The sequence below is a fragment of the Artibeus jamaicensis genome, unplaced genomic scaffold (assembly GCF_021234435.1).
Source record: "Artibeus jamaicensis isolate MK-2021 breed Jamaican fruit bat unplaced genomic scaffold, CSHL_Jam_final contig_387, whole genome shotgun sequence".
In the NCBI taxonomy this organism is placed as follows: Eukaryota; Metazoa; Chordata; class Mammalia; order Chiroptera; family Phyllostomidae; genus Artibeus; species Artibeus jamaicensis.
This window is the reverse complement of record NW_026521812.1, coordinates 21,407,238-21,430,431: the sequence shown is the minus strand read 5'-3', so window position 1 is coordinate 21,430,431 and position 23,194 is coordinate 21,407,238. Positions and strand designations below refer to the sequence as shown.

Here is a 23,194-nt window from a genome sequence, read left to right as displayed (position 1 = left end):
ACCTATTCTTAGCAGCATTCTTTGTTTTTATTTTTTACCATTCTGATGTGTTTTCCTGCTTTAAAATGCCATTTTATTATAACACATTATTTCTTACAGATTTCATGTAATGAGAGTGTGTGGTAGTGTGTCTGTGTGTATTTTCAGTCTAAACTTGTACATTTGTCAACTACTTTACCTGGAATTCAGAACAATAGGCATCTGGGGGCATATAAACTTGAAAGAATCACAGATTCACTCGACACACCTGGCATCCCATTTTTATTTCTAGTCATTTCTAAATTTTCAAATTTACCAATTTATCTGAATTCGATACAATACCGCCCTCTGGTGGAAATCTATAGAAAATAAGCCACATTCCAACGTTTCCGTGTGTCTCTCTCTGTCTTTCTCTCTCTCCCCCCACACCCTCCACCTCTTCTCTCTCCCAGCAGAATTTTTTCTTCGAACAAAATTAGATACAAAATTCAATGACCAAAACAGTAAAAATACAGTTGTCCTAGGGGCTTTCTCTCTCCCACACTGTCACTCAGAATATCCAAAATAGAATCATTTCTAAACATATGCCATCTCCCCCCCCAAATTAAAATGAAATTTAAAATTACCTCTGTTTCTCTAAAGCGTCTTTATCTTAATAAATAGCACTCCTTTACTACTCCTTCAAGCCCAAGCCCTCCTGAGGCTTCACAATGCACTTGGACGGATAAAAGGCTCGGAGTTGGCCCAAGTCAAGAGACTGGTTAGACATATTTGATTCAGCAATTCCCAAACTCATTTTATCATGAGACATATCCCCTTCCTCCCCAGTACTTTTTAACAACTTACAGAAAACTCTGGTTATATTTCACTCAGAATGATTGTTCTAGCTTAATTAGCAAATTAGCTCTTTGGCTGCACATGCTCTTCAATCTTCAAAACCGCCTGGGCGCAGTCAGCCGTGAGACAAGCCAACGTGCGACCCTTGGAGAACTGGCCGCAGGTGGCGACTGAGTTGATGCCAAGTCCGCAGGTAACTTCATCTGTGTCTTCTACCAGGAACACCAGGAACTCCTCTGGCAGGAGCCCTGCTGTCTTCCATTAAATGTACCAAACTTGCACTGCGTGACCACCGTGTATTACAGGGATCACAATGCTCGTTGGACACAACCTGTGAGCATCGCGGGCAGCTCAGTAATTGATAGTGAGTTCAGTGATTTCCGTACGTTATCTCCTCCTGTGGATTTATGAGCAAAACTGTCAAAATCCCAACAGCTTCCAGCATCCATGTAAATTAGCACAGGTCCTTGGACACCAGGTCTAAAAGTAATCTTTTAAAATCATAATCTCTATTTTTAACAAAAATAGAGCTTTATGTCCCATGCAATTAGTACTAGATGTAAGTCTCTAGTACCAGATTCGTACTGGATTAGATCAGTAGTAGTCCTAAATTTACTCATACAGATTGTATCCTTTCTAATTTTGAAAAGAAATTATATTTTGATCAATAGTCTCCTGGGCCATTTGCTGTCATTTCATGTCTCTTACAGCTTTGACTTGGAAGCGGGGGTCCTGAGGGTTTGCACACACTCACTCAGCAGCCTGGCAGCCTCCAGAGCAGTGCCCCAGTGCACGGAGTAGCCCCCATTCCCGTGGCCGTAGTGGTGGACCACAGGCAGCCTCTGGCCATCCCGGGCTAGAAGCTCTGTCTGCAGCCGAACGCCTGCCCTGAAGGGCCTCAGGCCCACCTTCTCCTGTATGTCCCAGGCTCCCTGGAGGGAGGGCTCCAGAGCACAGCATCGGGAAAGAATATCTCTGCTCATTTCTGCATCTGGGGACAGATTCCAGTCTCCCTTTTGCCTACATCCACCCAAGGTTACATTGAATGCACCGGGGTAAACATACGTCAGCCCACTCCCATCTCGGATGAAATGCTTCACCCAGGGAGCCTGAACTTTGAGCACTTGGCCCCTCACAGGGAAAATCTCCAAGTCTCCCACCAGCTGCCTGCTTCCAAGGCCTGAGCAGTTGACCACAATGTCGAAGGATGGACGAAGCTCCCACAGGTCTTCTACTCGCCGGGTGATTATCAGGCCTCCACTTTCTTTCACCCTGGGGAGAACAAGAGACCAGGAGGTGAGCCTTAGCGGCGGCTTCCTGCTCCACCTCTTACAGCAAGTGCCCGGGGAGGTCAAATGCCAGCCATCGACCTCTTCACATTCTTGGGACAGAGAACAGATGGGGATAGATTAAGCATATGGGGGTTCCTAAAGTTGAACCTAAATAAAAACCTACTTCAAAAAGTCAAAGCCAGGGTGGGGCAAAAGTAGGCTTACCGTTGTGAGTGCATGAAACACAGAGTTTATTCTTGTGGTATTATTTATTAATTATTGCATTGTTTTCCATACAAACAACTGTAAACCTACTTTCGCCCCACCCTGTGCTTTGTGTTCAGTAGAGTTTCTGTATCATTTTAGATGCTACATAAATACCAAGCTAATCTGGTATTTTAAATACCCAAATATCTCTTGTTTATGTCATTTACTTAGCACCTTAATTAACTGCCTTGGACTTCTTGTCTCACAGTGCAAACTCCTGCATGTTCCTTCATATTAGTCAGGTCTCCCTAACTAGACGGTTGGCACGGGTGTACACGTCCTTCCCCTTATATCTACCACAGGGAGGTTAGCATGAGAGGCTAACAATTAAGCACTAGTTCTGTGTTCCAGGTATTCCTGTTAGAACTTAGAATTGTTCTTCTCACTCAGAAAAATTAGGAAATTTACCAGTCTTGGAATTTGAGCAAATTACTCAAACTCAGCGAAATTGTTTCCTCCTCGGCCATCACCAAGGGACCAGAGTGCTGAGCTCACAGGGTGTTTTTTTAAATGACAATACGTAAAACTTCTATAACTGTAAATGTCCTTTTCCATTTCAAGGGCAGCTTGCTGGTTGAGCTACTGATAAAAGTCCACCCTCTACCTGGACTCTTCTTAAATGATCACAGCAGATAGGTTGTTGGAAAGCCTGTCGGGCTTGCTGTGCTGGGTCCCTCCCGGGTCTCTGCCCTCGTGAGGAAACCTACGGAATGTTTCCAGGGACCAGTCACCTACAGTGTGACCACGTGATGATACTCAGTCATTGTCGTATGTCCTGTGGCCAAGGCATTAAGTTAGCACAAAAGTGTAGGAGAAAACTGTACCTGGAAGCTGGATGTTAAATTAGGTGACCGGGCACCTACAAGGCTGCCTTTATGACCACAGGAAGCAGTTATTCTGGAGGTTTTGAGTGACATGGTTGGGGAATATGAAAGCTTGGGGACTTTATTCTTGGGGCTTCCTGCAACCGAGCAAGACCTCGCCCTGGACAGGGAAAATACCATTGCCCCCAGGTACTCATGAGGAAATGGGGGGGGGGGGGCAGGACTCAAGTAGCTGTGCTCACTGAGTAGCCCCAGCCCAGTGTCCTCCGATCATCACCCTGAAGCCCAAGTGTCCATTTTTACCAAGCCTGAAAGCCAGCCCTCTTCTGGACCTCATCAGTTGCATCCATAAACAGGAGGACTGGTTGTCTTTAGGGCCCTTCCTTGCACTCCCTGGGCGTCCCACTAAGCACTTGTTCACACACACACTGCACCTTCCTGGACCAAAGGGGAGTCCCCTCTTTCGCCTGCCCTTGGGAATAGAGGCAATGTCATGCACCCCACCTGCCATCCCTTGCCACAGCCCTCTCTCACCAGGCTGGTGAGGGAGGAATCCTGGGCGGCACTAAAGGGGTAGCCGAGGTTTCTGGTGTGGGACCCATGGGGGAGAAGCACAGGGGACAGGCAGGTCCCTGGCGATCTCCGGTACGAAGAGTTGGGGCTGCTTGACAACAGCACCGGGCAGGCGGGCTGCAGGAAGGAGCTGGGACGTCGGAGAGACAGGTCAGGGCAGGAAGGGGGCGGGGTCAGCCCAGCCCCGGCGGACGAGGGGCGGGCAGAGCCAATACGCCGCCCGGAATCCTGGAGCACGCACCTGGAGTTCGCCCCTGAAAGCAGACCCTAAACGTTTTTGAAATCTAATGAGTAGAGACTGCGAGAAAGATTCTGATTGTCATTTAAATTTTCTAAGCGCTTTCCATCTTGCTTTGTTAACATTCCAACAGCTCGTACTTTTATTCTGGGAGTATTATCCAAATCCGTCTCTGAGTTATGCAAATGAAAGGAAACCCTCTTCCAAGGACCTAAGACAACTTTGGGGTGAGAAGTCACAAAACCGGCTGTGTGAAGGCCAGAGGCTTCTCTGCAGACGAGATCGCTTTGGGAAAATCTGTGTCTGGGCCAAGGAGGGTGGAGGGAGGAGGGGACGTCACAGCGTCCATTCTCCGCGCTGGCTCCCCAGACTGCTGGAACTTTCTCCATGAGGAGAGGGCCAGTGAACACTGATTCTAAGAGAACAGGTGAGACGCAAGCCGAGCAGGGCTGGAGCTCGGGGATCGGAGCGGGGACGTTTACCCCACCCCTGCACGGAGCCTGGGACCAGCGACTGCTGAGGCTGGGTCTAGAGCTTAAAGTTTGTTGAGATGAAAAAAAGCACTGAGTTTTGCGCCACTATCTGAGGATAACCTGGAGATGAAAGAAACAGCGAAGAGCTAGAAAGCCGTTGCTAACCGTGTGGACGGGCACTGAGACGGCCGAGAGGACGAGGTCAAGGATCGGGGGGGGGGCAGCTGGCTCTGCGAGATGTTGTGTATTATGTATGTATTATTACAGGTAGTCAATTAAAAAACGTAATCGATCCTTGCTTCAAGCCCGAAGCATCACACCCTAGCCGTGATCAGTCTGTTTGTCTGAAAACGGAGGGGAGCAAAAGGAAATTAATTTTTAAAATCTCAGTTGGCAAATAGTACCGTGCATATTGCTTCTCAGGAAAAAGTGCACTGACTCCTTCCAGACGCTTAAGGCCACTGTTCCTAAAACAGCTCCTAATATTTAAAATTACATACAAGAGTATTTTGCATGCGTGGGAATGTAAACAATTGGCACTTAGAGGACCAGTAGTGGTGTTTTAAATATATATCCAAAAATCATTTGACACTTTACCCTTCAAGGCCGAAACCTAATTCCCCTCCCTTTGAATGGGGACAGAACCTAGTCACCTGCTTCTAAGGAATATACATAGAAGCAAGTGACTAGGTTCATTAAAAATATTTTTATTATTATTTTGGTAGCATGATTCGGGATTTTCTTCTACTGTAAAGTATGTTATTAGCTCAAAGGAAAAATCTGAGTGAGATCTATAGACTTTGGAAATGTACCTATGTTAATGGAATGGCCTCATACTGATTACTTGACCTTGGTTACATAAGAGAATGTGTTGGGTTTGAGAAGTACATATTCAGTATTTGGGGTGAAAGGGTATTGCCTCTTCAGCTCACTCTCAAATGGTTTAGAAAAATGTATATTTAAAGAAAAAGGATGAAGAAATATGATAAATTTAAGATTTGAGGAATCTAGGTGAAAAATATGTGGGACTTCTTGCATTTTATAGATAGTCTGATTTGCCTAATTTATAGATAGTCTGTTTGACCCGAGACATTTTCTCATCTGATGCCCAGGTTCCTCGTTCATTCCCTTGCAATGCATATGCTGTTAAAGTCAAATGCATTCCATTTCCCACTTCTCAGAATCTCCATCCCTGCCTTGGCCACTCCACAAACTCGTAGGAATCACTGCAGGCCCTGTTCAGGCCTGGAGCAGCTTCTGGTCTCTTTGGGAAAGGGGACGTGTATGAGGCCCCTGGGTTTCGCTTAGTCAGGGAACAGGTTCACCTCTGCCACCGTCTGAGAGTAACTGCAGAAGCCCCAGTGGAAAGGCCAGTCTATTGCGCACCATGTTGCCATCATCAGAAAAAACAAATACCATCACTTTCCAGTTTCCTGGCTGGTCCCCTCCCACTTCATCCTTGCATAGCCAGGGAGAAAGGGCAGTGCTCCCATTAGACCTGTGCTGGGGCCGTCTTTTCCCCTTGCTCCTCTGGTTTAGGAGCTGGGCAGCAGATGCTGGCAAGGGGAGGAAATACCTAAAGGTGCTGGGAAAGGAAGGCTGTGCTCTAGCAGGCGCGGTGTGTGTTGGGCGCAGGGAAGCAGAGGTCTGCTGTACACAGGGAGGGGCTCTGCAAGTCAGACATTTATAAGGCGGGGACAACCTGTCACATCCCTGATGTAGAATCCCTATTTCAGTGCAACTACTGAGGGAACTACAGGAGTTTCTTTCTTCGGCACTGCTGTGGGTCAGGCCAAGAGGGAAAAGAGAAGACAGAGGAGTTGGGAGACAGAGGGCTCTTCCAAGGACAGTAGCAGAGGACTCACTAGATGAGTGGGAAGGACAGTACAGGGGGAGCAGCCCCATGTGGTCAGTGCTGTGGTCAGTGCGGGCCTGACTGGGGCCACAGAATAAGGCGTGGCCTCCTGAAAAGTAAGCAATGCACCTAAGTTACCAGGACCCCGGAGACAGACGTGGGACACCCAGCTTTCCGGATGTTGTCAAAGGCAGGCAAGTCCTGGTGCAGCTGGGGCGATTTATTTAGCAGGAAGCCTGGTGAGGGGACAGGCTCAGCTGACCTATTGCCTCATTTCCTGGAAGGGGCAAGTTAAAAGGCAGCAGAATATGACTCCACTGGCCAAAGACATAAAACATGATCTGCTTTGCTGATTAACCCTCAGGGTTTTTGTTTGTTTGTTATGGATTTTATTGGAGACACATATTTTGAGAGGGAGATGAACCCTTCTGTTCTTTGAAAAATGATAATGATCTAATTTGTGGTTAAAAACATTTTTTTTTCCTTTTCTGGCTCGCTGAGTGAAATGGCTGTTTTTGAGTCCGAACTCCGTGCCTGAACATTCAGATTGTGTAGAAGGGGCATAGGAGGCAACAAAACAGGCCTGGGGTGTGAGGAACAAGCAGGAATTGTGTGGCTTCCCTTGGAAGAGAAGGGGTGGCAGCCCCCAGAGGGAGCCCCGGGGGTCCCACGCCCTCACCAAGGCTGCCCTACCGCCCACCTGGCCTAAATCCTTGTCCTGAAAGGTTTGCCTGGGGGTCAGAGGAGCCCCCGCCCCAGAGAGCCTCCCCCAGAGGGAAGGGGGCTCTGGCTTCTGCCTTCTTCACCTTGGCCTTCTGGCCAGGTGCCAGGCCCTGAGGGCAGGGGGCAGCCAACCTCCACAGTGGAGGCCCCTGCAGGTTTCCCATGCTGGCCCCGTATCAGGCTGCAGGGGGGCCTGAGGGGTCAGGGGCCCGGGGGAGCTGACAGGGGGTGGCGTGGGCTGCGAGAATCTCATGTCCCAGCTTATTGTCATGGTGGGTATGCATCTCAAACAAAGGAACTAAAAAAGCCCCCCACCCCAGACTTTGGGGATGAGAACACCTCCTCAGGCCTCTCCTCCCTGACTCTGTCACCTAAAAACACAGCAAGCAGCATGCTCCAGTCTCCGGACTCTAGCCTGCTGCTCATCGGGCCTGCCGGTGATGCTCAGGGGGTGGCTGCCACTGGCACAAAGTCCACTCACTTGGGGCCGTTTTAAGTTAAGTGAGGGCAGCAGACTTCCAGCTAATGGGAGGATAGTGGGATCTTTCCCAGGTCTTCGTCCCGCAGTTAGAGATGAGGCCTGAAAATAAGGTTATTATGGAAATAAGTGGCCTGTTTTCTAGGAAGCAAAACTTTAGAAGCAGAACAAATCATCCTGATAACAATACAGTTGAGCCTTGAACAAGGTGGGGGTTAGGGGAGCTAACTCCCATATAGTCAAAAATAACTTCTGACTCCTCAAAACTTAACTACAGTCTTTGGGTATCCATGGAGAACTGGTTCCAGGACCCCCAGCAGACACCAAAATCCGTGGATGCTCTAATTCCTTACATAACATGGCAGAGAACACTGCACAGAGCCAGCCCTCTGCATCTGCATTGGGGGCTTGCCGGACCCCCCAGATGCAAACCTGGGGATACGGGGCATGCAGGGAAAAGGCTGCATGTAGGTGGGGCCATGCACTTCTGCCTGTGTTGTTTGAGGGTCCGCTATGCTTGTTTTGTGTGAAAATGGTTGATGTGGGCCCCAGAGCCAAAGCATTCATTCTCAGCAGAATGGGAGAAGAGCTGAGACTGTGGCCATACTGGGGACTGGCCATGACCCACAGTCCAGTATGGGGACAAGCCCACTCACCCCCTCCCAGGAAGAAGCTTCTCACTGCCCAGGGCAGCCCCAGGCAAACTCCTCAAAAGAGGGGACAGGGACACCGGGGATGACCCTGCCTCCATTCTCTCCCACATGACAACCCATCTGCCACATCTCCAGGTGTCCTGGACCTTCAGGCTCCCTCTCTGCTTCACCAAAACTCCCTGTCTTCCAAAGATCTTATCTACTACTTGATCCTTAAAACACAGTGGAAGCGATGTGCCCTCTCTCCCAGGGAGTGTCTGTTAAAGTCTTCTGTCTATATCGAATAGCCAATGCTTCAGTGAAAGATTAGGAGAAACTCCTCATCCCCTCACTCCCTGATTACTACTCCCAGGACTCAGAACCCACCCTGGCTCATCTGAGTCGGACTTTCCTTCCTCCGGGTCACCTGGAGGGCCCTACGCTTGCCCTTCTCCAGCTGGGCATGAGAAATGAGTAGGTGGGCTGAACCTTTCCCTTCACTTCCAACCCGTGAGCTAGGGACGCAGAATCCCCCACTTCCTCCCCGTTTTTCAGGTCCTGCATCATCATCTCCTCTGATGGACAGACTGTGCCACTGTGTGCACCCCTGAGCCCAAGGGGTGGACAAGGGAGAGCTATTTTCAGGGAAGAGTAGGGCTGGAGCTTGAGTGTACTGGCTGGGGTGCCTCCTGGCAGGCACCCAAGGCCCCTTGCTGCCGTTTTCAGGTGCAACACTCCCGGGAAACTAAGAATTATGAATGTAAACTTGGCCTTCAGATAAATGCAAAGCGTATTTGTTAAGGTAAAAAAATAAATTATATCTTATTTAATGGTTCATTACCTTGGTTGAAAACTTTTAAATATTTATACATTCTCATGTGGGCTTCTGTTTTTGCTCTTGTCCCAGGCTGAGCAAGGTAGAGAAGGTTCTGTCTGATGTTGGGTCTGGATATACACCCAAAATTACAATGGAGGAAAACTTCGGAGGACAGAGGGAAAGAAGGGAAGGGAGAAAGAGTAAAGGCACTTTATTTCTGCACTGAACCCATCAATTTAAACTGTAACATTACTTTGGGTTTCAATTGAGGAAAAGATGGAGGGAAATAGTCATTAAAATGTTTTTCTTCTCATAATTGGCATGTATGGAATCTTGTTGTGCCTAAAAGTAAGAAAATGCCTTTTTAAAAAGATGCAAATATTTCAAAAACACCCAGGAGCAACTCAGAGGGGCTCCCGTTGGCCAAATCTTGCACAATTTGAACATCAAAATAAATAATAAAAGTAATAGACCAAATCTATTGAATAAAATAGGAATCCATCCTGATATAAATAAATACTTAAATAAATAAAGATAAGAAAAGGCACTATTTTTTTATAGTAGAAAGCCAACTAAATGTGGAAGGAATTAGAAAATGATCACTTGGCAGGCATTATTGTAGTGATGACTCAGCAAGAAGAATCAACAGTTGCTGAAACTAGTGAGTGAGATTTAGACAAGGAACAGCATACTTACGTACCCTCGAGGTATAATCCGACAAGGCATTTAGTAATTACAGAAGAAAGAAGCAGCGTCCTCACAGTGGAGACGCCTGGCAGGCCAGGTACCCATAGTTAATGTCACCAGAAGATGACAAGCTGACACCATGCATTTCCTGATACGAGGCAGTAAGAATTCAACATGATCTTGATGGTGTCATGCCAAAAATTCATAACTTCAATATAACTGTGAAAAAAATCAGGCAAACTCCAAATGAGGGACATTCTTAAAACAACTGGTCTGTCTTATTGCATGACCTTTACCACTATAAAGGTCATAAAAGACGAAGATGGACCACAGACTTAAGAGACATGACAATGAGATGCAATGTGTGTTGTGTGATCGTGGATTGGATTGTGGACCAGAAATATGTAGATCCTGCTATTAAAAAAACGTTATTGGGATAATTGGAAAAATATGATGAAGGGCCACAGATTATAGAATCATATCAATATAAACACCTGGGTTTTATCATAGTAAGACAGTGTCCTTGTTCTTAGCAAGTACATATGACAACATTTGGGAGTAATGGGGTATTGTGTCTGCAACTTACTCTTTGATGGTTCTGAAAAAAATATGTATAAAGAAGAGAGAGAGAGACAGTGATAAAGTGAATGTTAGGAATTGGATAAAGGGGTTACAAGATTTCATTCACTTCCCTTATTTCTGCATCCCCGGCTCTCCTGGCTCTGCCTGCTGGCCAGCCCCACACAGAGAAGCCCTCAGCCAGCCCCTGACAGTCTCTGCGATGACAAGAACCACCAACACTCTGGGGTGGGGGGTTCCTCACCCACCTCTCCCCAGTCCGCCAGAGACGACAGAGCGCCAGCCAGGTTTTCGTAGACTTTCCAGAACATGGAGCCAAAAGTCCACAAAGAGGAAGCCAAACAATAGCTTTGGGAGTAATTATGAAACTTCAGCCCAAGAGGGCTAGAAATGCCAAAAATTATAAAACTCTCCAATGACACCTCATCTTTTATACCCAATATTTTGCACATGGTCCTCCATTTGTTTTTCATCACAATTTTAAAATCAGGCAGCATGTCGACAGTAAAGCTCTGCCACTTGAGGCGTGCTCACTGGCTGCCCTGCGTGAATTTAAGATCAAGTACATGACTCTGCAACTTCGTGTCACTAACCTCAGCACTTCCGATTTTTCCCACTCGTTTTTATAACATAAGGACAAAAATGCAACGCTGCACAGGACTGCCACCAAGAAAAGTCGGTGATGCTGCTGAAACTCGAGTCCTGGCTGAGGAGCGACGCCGTCACGTGCCGGTGCAAAACGTCCATTTGTCAACAGACGATTCAGTCACAAGACTAACACACAGTCGGCGGTTTATGGGCCAGTGAACAAAGCACAGAAATGTGTGAAACTGGAACTTACAAAAGGAAACTGACAGATATAAATTACTGAGAGGTGAAAGTCAGAAGAGCACTTATAAAGCTACAAAAACATAGCACGGTGCTCCTACCTCTGTCCAGTGGACTTAGGTTTCCTTCTCGGTGCCCCCACTCAGCTCTCCTGAATCTGTACTTAACCCGCACCGTATGTGTTCCTGTAACTATTAGTCAATGTAAATATAAACACACACACATATGTACACACTGAACTAAGGTGGGGGAATGCTGGTGGGAGGGGGTACAGAGTGAAGAGGAATAAAGGGGAGAAAAATGGGACAACTGTAATAGTATAGTCAATAAAATATATTTAAAAGAAAAAAGAAAAATGATCATATTTTATTTTCTTTTTGACCAGTTTCTAGCACAGTGCCAGGTGCACAGGGGGGTTCGACACAGAATTGTGGAGTTACTGAATTATCGGAATCGGTTATTCTATATCCTACATCTAGCCCAATCGTTGTCGCCCACTTACCTAAGTCACTCTTCTAACATTGTACAGTCACTCACAGTGTTCTTGTTCATCCACTAAGTACACAGATTTAGAGACTGAAAAAGCCAATGTTTCACAACCCGCCACATGCCTGCAGTTTCTTGACTTAACTGTAGAGAGATTTATTTGATGTTTTTCAAATAAAGATGTTCTTGATGTGTTTCCTAATGAAATGGAAATAGCAAGCTCTGAAAACCAAGCCAAAATGCAAGTTCAAGGTATTTGGGCCTAAACTTGGTGAGGAAGCAATTACATAATTTAGGTAAGCCTTTAGTTTTAGAGTTCATATTCATAACAAAAGAAAATAATGAAGCTATAAATATTTTCTCACTGATGAGAAAAAAATATTCAAAAATAATTATAATAAGCATAGGATTCTCTCATTCAAAGAACTAGAGTAAATCATCTAATTTTCTGTCTGAAAGCATACTTTCCAAACCTCTCCATTTTATAGATGAGGAAACTAAGATACTATTTCAATAAGCAGGTTTTCCTGGTGTGTGGTGTGGCAGGGTGGGCGGGAACCAAGCTGTGCGTCAAGTGGTAGAAGACAGACAGACATGTCACCACCAAAACAGCGTGACTCACTCCTGGGACTCATACACTGTCTTCAAACTGTTCGAGTCCAATGCCCTATTTGTGAGCAACAAGACACAGTGCAAGAGCCTCGGGGGACCACAGAGAATTTTCAGTGTATATTTTATGGAGTTACTCATGGCTGTGCCAGATGAACAAAGCAGCAAAGAGCATCAAGACTAACCTCTTCTGCAGCCACGAGAGGTAGGCAGAACCTTCACATTTCAGGGTGGTAAACGCCTGGCCAAACACGTGTTCCGGAAACTTCTTCAGCTCTGCCTCAGTCATCATTCGAAATCCCAGAACCACGTCAGCCCAGAATGGTACTTCTTCAGTAGGAATGCTCCGAAATATCTGCCAGCTCAAACATATTAGGTGAATTGACTTTCTGAAATTTGGTGAGTTAACACATTTCTAGTGAACCACATGTGAAGCACTCTGTAAAGCACTGAAAAATCACACTTCCTACACACATAAAAACAGATCTATTCTTCCATTCTTCCGGGTTCTTATGATTCAGCTAAATTTAAAATGTTCATGATGGGGAGGAATAAGACATTTGAAAAGTAGTGTCTTTTAAAGACTGAATTTAATTTTCTTCTTTCCAAAAAACTCTTGCCCAGATTTCCTTATTTACTTATGACTATGTGTATTTGAGGAAAGGATATTTTTCTGTTTTGCATAATGCTTTATGTAAATTATAAGCAAACCATCAAAAGTTTAAAGGCTGGCCTCAATTCTGAACAAAACACCTAAAGTATAATGAGCAATGGTGGGGGTGCCAGAGGCCAGGGTGCAAATTCTGACTTATGTTGTAGGTCGTCCATTCATTAAGCTCCTGAAAAGAGAAGCCAAGAGTTGTCCGGAGGAGCCCTGGTACTGGGAAGTCCTGTTTGGGGTGCATGAGGCTGTAATGGTCCTACCAATAGCCGCTGGGCATATGTTTGATTTATGAGTGTTGAGTTGTTTTCACCAATGGGAATAAATGTTGTAAATCATGGTTGTTCTAAAATAGCCAGGAAAATCACGTGAGTGCTGTACACACTGATGAGGTGATATTAGTGTGCTAGAACTGAAGTAACTCACAGTTAAGTAATTACTCCAAAGCAGTCCCCATGGAAGGGGCTGCTTGCTGCAGGGCTCCACGCTGGGCCCTCTTGCTGTCTCATCTGCTCACTCTCCCTGGGCTAGATTGCCCTCCTCCATCTCTTCACCATCATCTACAGGCCGCACACCCAGCAGGCCACATCTCCAGCTCACTTCTCTCCCGTGAGCTCCAAAGCCAGATCCAGACCCACGTTTCCTGCTCCCCATTGGATGTCCACCTCCATGTCTCATACATTAACTGCCCCCCATATACTTCCCCCACCCTCCATGTCTCATACATTAGCCCCCTGCACACACTTCCCTAACACCTCTATCCAACTCAGAAAATGGGACCCCATCCACACAGGTGCTCATGCCAGAAACCTAACACCATCCTGGACTCTGTCTCCCCTCTCACCCCCTGCATGCCATCACCTGTCAGGGCGCATCAGTACCTCCTTGTAAGCATTTCTCAAATCTATCCACCCCCTACTCTCACTGTCGATAGCTAATCTATCCCACCATCATCTTTTTCCATAGATCTGTTCTCACACTACAGACAGAATATATTTGAAAATGTAAATATGATTGATTACTTCACTGTGTAAACTCCCCCAGTGGCTTCCCATTATACTGGACCTTTTTAATCCCTCCACCACCCCGGTCACCCCAGACTCAGGTCGAGGTTTGTGCTTTCCCCCCACCCAGAGTGCTGCCTCCTCTGTCCGGGACCCCATCTCTTCCCCTTCACCTCTACGCCTCACCAGACGAACCTAATCACACCTGAATGGTCTTCGCTGAAACATCACTTTTTCCCAGGTGGCGGCCCATAAAACCCCAGAGCAAGTTTATTCTCCAGATAAATGCTTTCATAGCATCCCGCACTTTCCCTTGGTGATGCGTGTCTCACCTGTAACTCAGCAGATTTAGGACACTACCCACAGACCGTAAGCCACATGAGGGCAGGAACGCATCACTCTTTCTTAAAAGTTCACTCCACACATATTTATTGAGAATCTACTATATGCTAAGCAGTATGTACTAAACTGCTCATTTATACCTAGGACAGTACCTAATACTGATAAATGCTAAAAAGTTGTTTTGAAGAAATGAATAGATGGATAAGGCTATATACTTAAGGAAAGGTTATACTTTGAGGAAAGGATATTTTTCTGTTTTGTATAATGCTTTATGTAAATTATAAGCAAACCATCAAAAAATGCCACAAATGCACAGAACGCTGTGAGCTTGTCTGTGCTTGATGGATCCAAATCCCGTTTGGAAGCCAGTGGAATAAAAATCATTCAGGTGAGGGGAATAAATAACTATTTTAGAATAACTTAAAGTATGTTCTTTTTAATATTCTCAATGGTGGCAAAGTCTTATTCTTGAAAGGATATTTGAATTTTGAACATAGCTGTTTTTTTAAAAAATTACTTAGAGCCAAAGTTTATGAATTAGACTGGACCACACTGGTCTTGGACCAAAACAAAGTGTGGCTCTATATTGATGAAAACCATTTTTCTATGCGGCTCATCATCTGGCTTTGGAGCAGTTATAGTACCAGTCCATCTTCAGAAGGTAGAGAAGTGAAAGTTGCTACTTTGGACAAAGACTGTGGGAAAGTAGTGATGTCCACATCCTTTGGTGTTTGTGGAGGTGAGGGCGGGCAAATCTGCCTGAGGCAGGCACGTTCACCAGCAGAAAATGCCAGCAATGCAGCCTGATCTCAAAAGAGGAGAGAGGATGCTTTATGTTTTATTTTGGTTCTGTTTCCGAAACAGCACAGAAAGTTCACTGGATTTAAGAATTTAGTAAAAGGCAGCATCCCTCCCCTCTTCTGAAGGCTGACGGGCAGGACCGTGTTATAACACAGGGCAACCAGACAACATACAGGTTACATCATAAACTGAAAGTGGTAGAAAGTTTCTGATCTCAGTTTAAGAATTTACTGAAAGATACTGTCATATTTCAAGTGCTCGTTGGTGTTAGAAATGTTCCATGGGATTTATTTTTAAACTCCTTGTGAATTGTGTGCCTCCAGGAATCAGATATGAAGAATCAGATGGGAGTGTGATAACCATTTTAGAAACATTTTTTCCCAAGTGGCACTTCAAAAGGTGACTTCAGGGACCTACCAAATTTACACTTTTGGAGCACAGCATTCTCCAAGGACACTAAACGTGTGAGATGTGCCTGTATTTGGGTCTCTGCACCCATTCCAATGTCCCGCCTGCTCACGTTCCAATGGCCACACGATACGCACATAACCCCCCTCACTGCTTCCCTGACGTATTTTTCTAGCCATAATTCCTATCCCTGAGGAAACTCAAAACAGAATTTGTGATGGGAAACAGTAATGGATGTTTACTATTAAAAAATCTAATACTGTACTTTGTCTTTTTTGAGTTCTTTGGAGGAAAGTCCAAAACGTCCCTCTAAACCCCGCATCTAGGTCCGCACTCTGCTCACAGCAGACTCTCGGTGCTAACTGCTGCTGCACTTGGTCGGAACTCTGTTCGGATCATTCTAAATTCAACAGTAACTTCAGCTCTGCTCCCTTACCCAGACACCAGATGAACGCCAGCCTCTCCAGCTTCTGCAGAATTGGCAACTGCAAACAGGTGATCAAAGGTCTCTCTAAACCACTGCTTCTGCTTATGAATGGGTGTGTCTGTAATCATGCAGAAAAGTAGAGTGGAACAGAAAGAAAAACAATGAAAGTGGCTACGTTTCAGAGAAGTGCCTTCGTTTAAATAAAGTACCACACGGTGGAGGATACCTCTGCAACCAAACTTTTGAATATTGACATTGCTGTAGGCATCTGTCTGTATAAAGATTGACCCACAAAGTGGAAACCAATCAACTGGGGCAAAATCTGATAGGTGAGCCCACTGGCAGGTGGACCTGGGCCCCATGTACATTCCAGAGGTCCTTGAAATGTCCATAACCAAACTGGGCAGAAGTCCGTTCGTGGCTGAGGCATCTAGCATGTCATACAGTTAAAACGATGGGAGGAAAAGAACCCAGGGCCACTTTCCTGGAGACTGAAAATATGGTGGACGACCAGGGAAGATCGGTGTGGAGGGCCGAGGTCAACCAGGACAGAGAACAGAATGCATATCCATGGGAAGCCCAGGGAGGTGGCTCTCCTGCTACAGGGAAACAAGACCTGTATTACGAAGTTAGCTCCTTGGGAAGAGCTCCCTGCAACCCCAGCCAGGGCTGCCATTTCTTCCAACCCCATCACTTCATGAACTCATGGGCCAGCTGGGAGCAGCACCTCAGGTCAGCAGGGGTCTGCAGGACTAGGCCAGGCACCACCTCTCTGGCAGAGTCCTGTGGATCAGCCCTCCCAGCCAGAGCACCAGAGATGGGGCCCAGACACAGCTTCTGGAAAGGATGCCAGGCCTTTCAGGGAGGAAGTGAGGGTCAGGGTTCAAGCCCCAACATAAGAGTGTCCAATGCAGGCGCAGAGAAATACAACTATGGGTAAAGTATTTGGCCCTCTGATTCCTGTGGAAGGGTCATGAGGGGAAGTCCAGGGTCAGGCCAGAGACCAGGGTGCAGTAATTCTGAGGGGTTTCCATGGGGACAGCCACAGAGGAGATGAGAGAACTGAGACAGAGAGGATTCTGAATCAACTCTGCTTGGAGGGAAGTCCCTGGAGTTCACGGAGCAGGTGTGCAGGCCCCTGGAGTCATCCTGCTCCCCAGACAAAGCCCCCAGTCAATGAGGGCATTTCAGTAGCAGCGTTTAAAACATGCTACAGAGCCCACAAACATTTCTTTAGGAGTGAGCCCGGGCTGCCTTTAAACATGGGCCTCTGTGAACTAACACTGCATTGCAAAAGTGCAGACTGGACGTGCCAGTGTAGAAATAAGGAAGAAATAAATACTAAGCTGCAACGAAAACTAAATTTGACCTCTAGGGATCAGACCCCACCAATTACAGCCAGTGTACGGGGCTGTCCTGAAATGCATTACCCCTGTTCCCACCCCAAACCTCAAAAACAAAATAGTGGCCAAGATCCACCAGCTGCAGCAGTCACCCCAAAAGAACAAAAATTCCAGTTCAACAGTGGGCAGAGCAACCGGGTGAGCTAACTCATGTTCAAGTGCTGGGAAAAGGAAACTGTAGCTGGAGTGGAGGTAGTGACAACAGCAAATATGGATAGAGCACTTACTATGTCCCAGGCACTGCTCTCAGTGCTTTACCTACATTAACTCACTTAAATGAGTGAGTTACAACCCTGTAAGACCGGCATGGTCCCCATATGGTGATGATACTCATGAGCACAGAGGATATTTACCACCAGGCCTGGTCTGAAAGAAGCCCAGAGAGAAGACCGGAGTCTTTGCCCAGCAATACCAGAGAGAGGCCCCTTCGAAGGGCCCCAACCAGCCGACCCAACTGTGAGCTTGGGCCTTGATGGCCTGGATGAACCCTCAATGAGCCTACTCTGAAGATGATTCCACAACTATCATGTTACCTTTTGGCGACTCGCCTGGGCCTGGTACAAGCAAGGGGACACAGAACCCCAGTTACACAAAAGGCACCCATAGTGAACTGGCATTCTGCAAACATATCAGGTACCTGTGCTTGCTCCCTGCAAGGCAGCACCCGGACCATACGTCAGCATCACAGGTGCAGAGAAAGCCAAGTTTCTGCAATGTCAAGGCCACTGTCCCCCCTTCCCACCCTGGCAGAAAATGGGTTCATTCTCTGTTAGATGAAACAGGGGTCTCTGGGCTGGGAAAGACCACGCACAGATGAAGACAGGGATATCATACCGAAAACCAAAGGGTTAAGGAAACACATGCAATCCGGACGCTAAGACCCCAGCCTTCTTCCCCTGCCTTCAAGAATGTGGCCAGCCCAGGCTTTGCCTTCCCCAGCCAGGAGACCAGAAGCCTCCTCTCTGAGGAACATGCTGGTCCAAGAAAAGACTTAAACATGATGATATCGCAGGTTCCCCAACTAAACAGCCCTGCCATCTCACTCCAGTGAGGCTTAAGGCCGCAAGCCCTACACAGCGCTCAAAAATTCCCGCTGGCTGTTTAGGGTCTCACTCTGAACTGTCAGCAGAGAGGCAAAGATGACCGCTGGCCAAGGACAACCTGCAACCTGGAAAATGAGAACACCCAACAACACAACACAACTTGGGACAACAGAAATTTTTCAGGGAGAAGAAACTTTTTAAACTACTATTATATCATCGGATTGATAAGAAAAGTTACTGCAAGTATAGAACACAAAAAGGATGCTATACCAAAGGTAAATTCAGAAAATAAGACAGAGCTTCATAAAGTTAAAAATGCTATCATTGAAATTAAAAAGCCAACAGCAAGGTAAAAGACAAAACTGAGAAAATTTCCCAGAAAGTAAAATAAAAGAGAAAGAGAAATAGGAGGGAGGGGGGAAGCTGAGAGGACTGGAGGGAGGACCGCCCCCCCAGCACGACAGGGACTCAGTCCGGAAGGGGAAGCAGAGACATGGAGGGGGAGTGGTCAGCAACCGAGCGACTCAAAGGCTGCTTCCTGAACTGAAGAACACGTGTTTCCAGATTAAACAGCCAGGGCACTATTCAAAGTGTACATTGCTATTTTTTAATAAACCTTGTAACCACTTGATTGTTTAAACTATGTGCATGTGTAATTTTGATTTTAAAAAAACTAAAAGGGAAAAAGGACAGTGGAAATGAGATGGTGGAAAAGGTGAGTATAAAATTGGCTGTAAAGTGATTTTGTTTTCTATGTAGTGCTATTTCTTTTCTCCCATTTCATGTAGAAAATCCCGAATGGAAAGAATACATGGACTTGTTATTAAAAAATCAGTGCATCTTTAGGCCCGAACACACATTGACTGATAGTTTCTATACTGGCTTGGAAGTGAGGGTCTTAGTCCCATTACATGCAGGTGGGTTCTGGCTTGATGGAAAGACTTAGAGTTACTGACCGTGGCAGGTATTAGTGCTGGTCATCAAATACTTCTGGCCGTCCACCTTCTGGGAGCCTTACAGAACTGCACTTTCTGGCCTCCTAAGGCCTGAGAGCATGTGAGTAGTGCTTGCCAATGAGCTCTCATCACAAGGGACAGAAGTCACTTCCTGGCCAGAGCACTTAATTGTGGAGGTAAGACCCCTGGAGTTCCTTCCCTCCAGGTAGAGATACTGATGACATTCAACACAGTGGCTGCTCCGTCGTCTTGGGTCCCTACTGATCCTCTGCTGATGCTCAGTCAACATACAACATACACCATGAGAAAGAAATAAACTTTTATTTCTTAAGCTGCTAAGATGTAAAGGTTGTTCTTGTGTTACAGCATAACCGAGCTTCTCCTAACAGATGGACCAATAAGATGTTAAAAGTTCACATTACACTCACATGCACAGCCTGCTGTCATTGTCGATAGAATTCCACAGACATCACTCTACCTGACGCTTGCCATGTCTGACAAAGCAGAGAAAATCCCTCTCACCTGGATACACGTGGGGAATCAGTATTCCGGCTGCCACGTCACTCGTGGTATCAGGAGAGAACTTGTCTGAAATGACCGTGATGGAGCATCGTGGGACCAGTCTGGGTATGCACAGAGCAGTGGAGAACCCCATCACGCCCGCCCCCACCACGGCAATCCGGACCGTGTCCATGGGCCTGTGGGGAGAGAAGGTGTGAGCGAGAGGCCTTGCGTCAGCGGTTATTCCATCCCGTACGAAGTTTGGCTCCGAGGGTTCTTTCCTGAGGTCCGCAGCCTCTCAGAATAAGACCTTTCCTGTTGGCATTCCCATGGGTTAGGGAGAGCTCCCTGTGAACTCTGTTTCTACTGAGTATCTCGGAGTATGGGCAATAAGGTCTCAATGGAGTTTTGGACAGAATGGACAAAACTGGCCTGGAGTTGCCTCTAAAACACACAACAGGTAAGTAGGTTTGCATTTTGGGGGAGATTTCTACTCATTCTGTGCTCTTTCCTAAACCACTTTCCCTGTGGGCAAGACCTAGGGAAGGTTAGTGAAATAAGCACAGTAGGAACAAGAAGAAAATATAACAACATTTAACAGAAAGTTTGAACGACTGAACCTCGGCATCTCCTCTCCTGCTCCTCACTGTAACTGGGGACCAACTCTCCCAGCCGCCTTCCCCGACTCCATCACTGCTTTCCCACCCCCATGTGCCCACCCTAGGCCCACCCCTACACCCAAAACCCCACCCATTGAGAGCAGCTGGGGAGTGACCCACGGTCTCCTTCCTTGTCGGGACTCCCTCCTCTGTAAACCAGGCCACACGAATTCTTTATTAGCCTTTATAGGGGGTGAATAAGAGAGACCCACCGAGATTGCCTCATAAAGAGGGCTCTTTCTGAGAGTCTGTCTGGAAATGCAGCAGCCTGCGCGGGGCAGAAGCCTCAACAACTCGCACCCTGTGGCCACTGAGCCCTGCTCCCCTGTCAGCGTCTGTGTCCCCCCACCTCTGCTCCTGCTCTAACTTCCCCTGTAGGTCTCAGGTTGCAGCTCCAGAGAGAAAACACAGTTAGCCCAGGTGCTCATTGCCATTCCTGTCAGACAGTGTTCCAGCACCAGGGCTCCTTACTGAGCTAAACCAGCAGTGCAGTTGCCCTTCTCTGTGGGCGATCTGCAGTAGCCAGGGCATGTGATACAACCCGTGGCCACAAAATTCACCTTTCCTCAGGGGGAGGTGGGGCGTTCCCTCTGCTGTGAGCTGTCAGCGGCCTCCTGTGGCCCGGGAGGTCTCTGGCACTTTAAAGTCCCCCAGTGAGGTTTACTGCGTGTTATTTCTATTTCCCAAGCAGTACATGCATCTCCTGAGCCACTGGTTGCTCTGACTGCTCCCCAACAGGCGGCTCACTAGGAAGGAGCAGGACCACCAGGGCAGAGGGAGGGGAAGGCAGGGGCCCAGGACAAGGGGCAGACCAGTGGCCAGGGCAAGCCCGAGGAGTGTGCCCCTCACGTGTGTCCCGGAGGTAGAAGGCAGCCACCTGCTCACTTTCTGGCTTTCCTCTTTCACAGTGGCCTCCCTGCCCAACCACTTTCTCAAAATAGTCCCCACAAATTAAGTTGAGAAGGAAAAGTAATTTGTGGCTGAGAATAACCAATCAGCTGCCAGGGAGAAGAAATGTGAACCAGCAAAGGGGGTTAGCCCAGCCCAGCAGCCTGGGAATCACTGCCACCTGGTCCCACTAAGACCCCCACCCCAAACTCCCCGATTACTACAGTGTGACCCCGGAGCCACAAGCAGGAAGAGCCTGGTACCTGTCTCTGGAAAAGCGGCCGGAACTCCCGCAGGCTCTGGCACCACCACTTGTTTTCCCAGTGAGAGGTTGGGCCAGTGCCCTGAGAGACAGAGGGAAAGCAAAACTGCCTCCCATTGGGGCAGTTATTAAGGACACTCCCCTTAATCTGACTCTCCATTGGTCCACACGCCTGTGTCTGTCACTTACGTCCCTGGAGAAAGGAGCCACTGACCTCATCTTGTAAATCTGCCAAACCCTAGAAGTGGGTCTACCCCTAGCACCTCTTCTCTGTCTAGTTCACAAAACCTTCGTCTCGCCGCCAGCCTGGGATTCCTCCAGCTGATTTGTAGGCATGGTGAATAAGGGTGAACCTGCCCAACTCCCAGCAAGTCCAGCCAGAAGCAAACCCTGGTTTCCTCATTTGGCTGCCTAGAGTTGGCTGCAGTCTCCCATGGGTGCCTGGCTTTGCTGGCTCAATCGTGCAGGGCAGGGGAATGAGGGGTGTGAGGGCAGAATAATGTTGACCACCTAAATAATGACCTGGTTGCAGTTAGAGAAATTATTTAGGAGATAATCTAGGATAAAACCAAATGATTCTTTAGTCCACATATTCAAATATTTGCTGTGTGGCAGACACTTTACAGTTGACAAGTTTGTTTACAGGGAAGCAGTTTGAAGTATCAAAATAATGATAATAATATTGCCTTAGCCATTTGCTAGACACACCATTAACACAACCACCCTGTGAGGCAGCTACAATTATTATCCCCATTCTATAAGATGAGTAAACTGAGGCTCCCAGACAGTAAGGAAGGGCCCAAGGTCTCTTATGTGGCAAAGCTCAGTCTGAATGTCCGATTCCAAGGCTCAAGGTCTTCACCAAAGCATCTACTTAGGAGCCACAGATCTGTTTTACCTTGAGCAAGTCACCTAACTTCTAAATTTCAGTTTCTTCATTTGAAAATTGGGAATGAACTAAGATTTCTCTTATAAGTTGTGAACATCTGCTGAGTTGAGATATGTAACATTCTTTGTAGGGTGGTAGATATGTTTTATTGAGCACCTACTATAAAAATCAATCAGCAAACATTTATAGAGCAGTCACTCTGCCCAAGGCATGTTGCCAGGACTATGAGAGATTCAAGGATTTCTAAAATGGTATTTTCTCCCTCAAGAAATGAAACGAGGCAGAATAAGATGGTCCCCTAATAAGCAGCACCCTAACTGTAGGAGCTGTGAGGACTCAGGGGAGAGGGGGTGTGGTGGACCTAAGTGGCCAGTCCAGGATGGACAAAGGAGAGGAAAGCAGGAAACACTGGAGGGGAGATGGTGTGAGCAAAGTCGCAGAGGCAGGCAGTTCAAAGAGAGCTGAGCAAATGGTGGGTGGCTACATGGGGAGGTTTGCGTGAGGGCGGAGTGTGGAAGTGCCCAGAGTCTGGCCAGGAGGGAGGACTGCATCTGCAAGGTAACGGGAGCCAAGGAAGATATCCGCGAGGGCTCCTTCCTTCTGCCCAGGCAGGGCTCTCCTTGCCTCTGAAAAGAAGACAGGGAGAAAATATTTGGGAACAAAACAAAAAAGAAGGCTGTGTGTGTGTGTATACTGCTAACAGGCCCTTTGTTTGCCGCTGCAGGGAGCTACAGCCATGGGACTCAAATGAGGGCTCATTCAGAAAGCTGACAGGAAAGCAAGTTCAGGCTCAG

The 23,194-nt window shown here is 47.1% G+C and overlaps 1 protein-coding gene across 1 annotated transcript; it reads right to left on the bottom strand.

The window, feature by feature from the left end:
* Positions 1-244: 244 nt before the first annotated feature.
* On the bottom strand, positions 245-21,600 carry DDO (D-aspartate oxidase). Its single transcript, XM_037159054.2, has 5 exons — positions 21,513-21,600; positions 19,724-19,899; positions 15,809-15,917; positions 12,342-12,518; positions 245-2,088 (listed from the first exon to the last, which is right to left on the bottom strand). Exons 2-5 carry the CDS (start codon positions 19,893-19,895, stop codon positions 1,521-1,523), a joined length of 1,026 nt encoding a protein of 341 aa, XP_037014949.2. The 5' UTR covers positions 19,896-19,899; positions 21,513-21,600; the 3' UTR covers positions 245-1,520.
* Between the last annotated feature and the right edge of the window lie 1,594 nt (positions 21,601-23,194).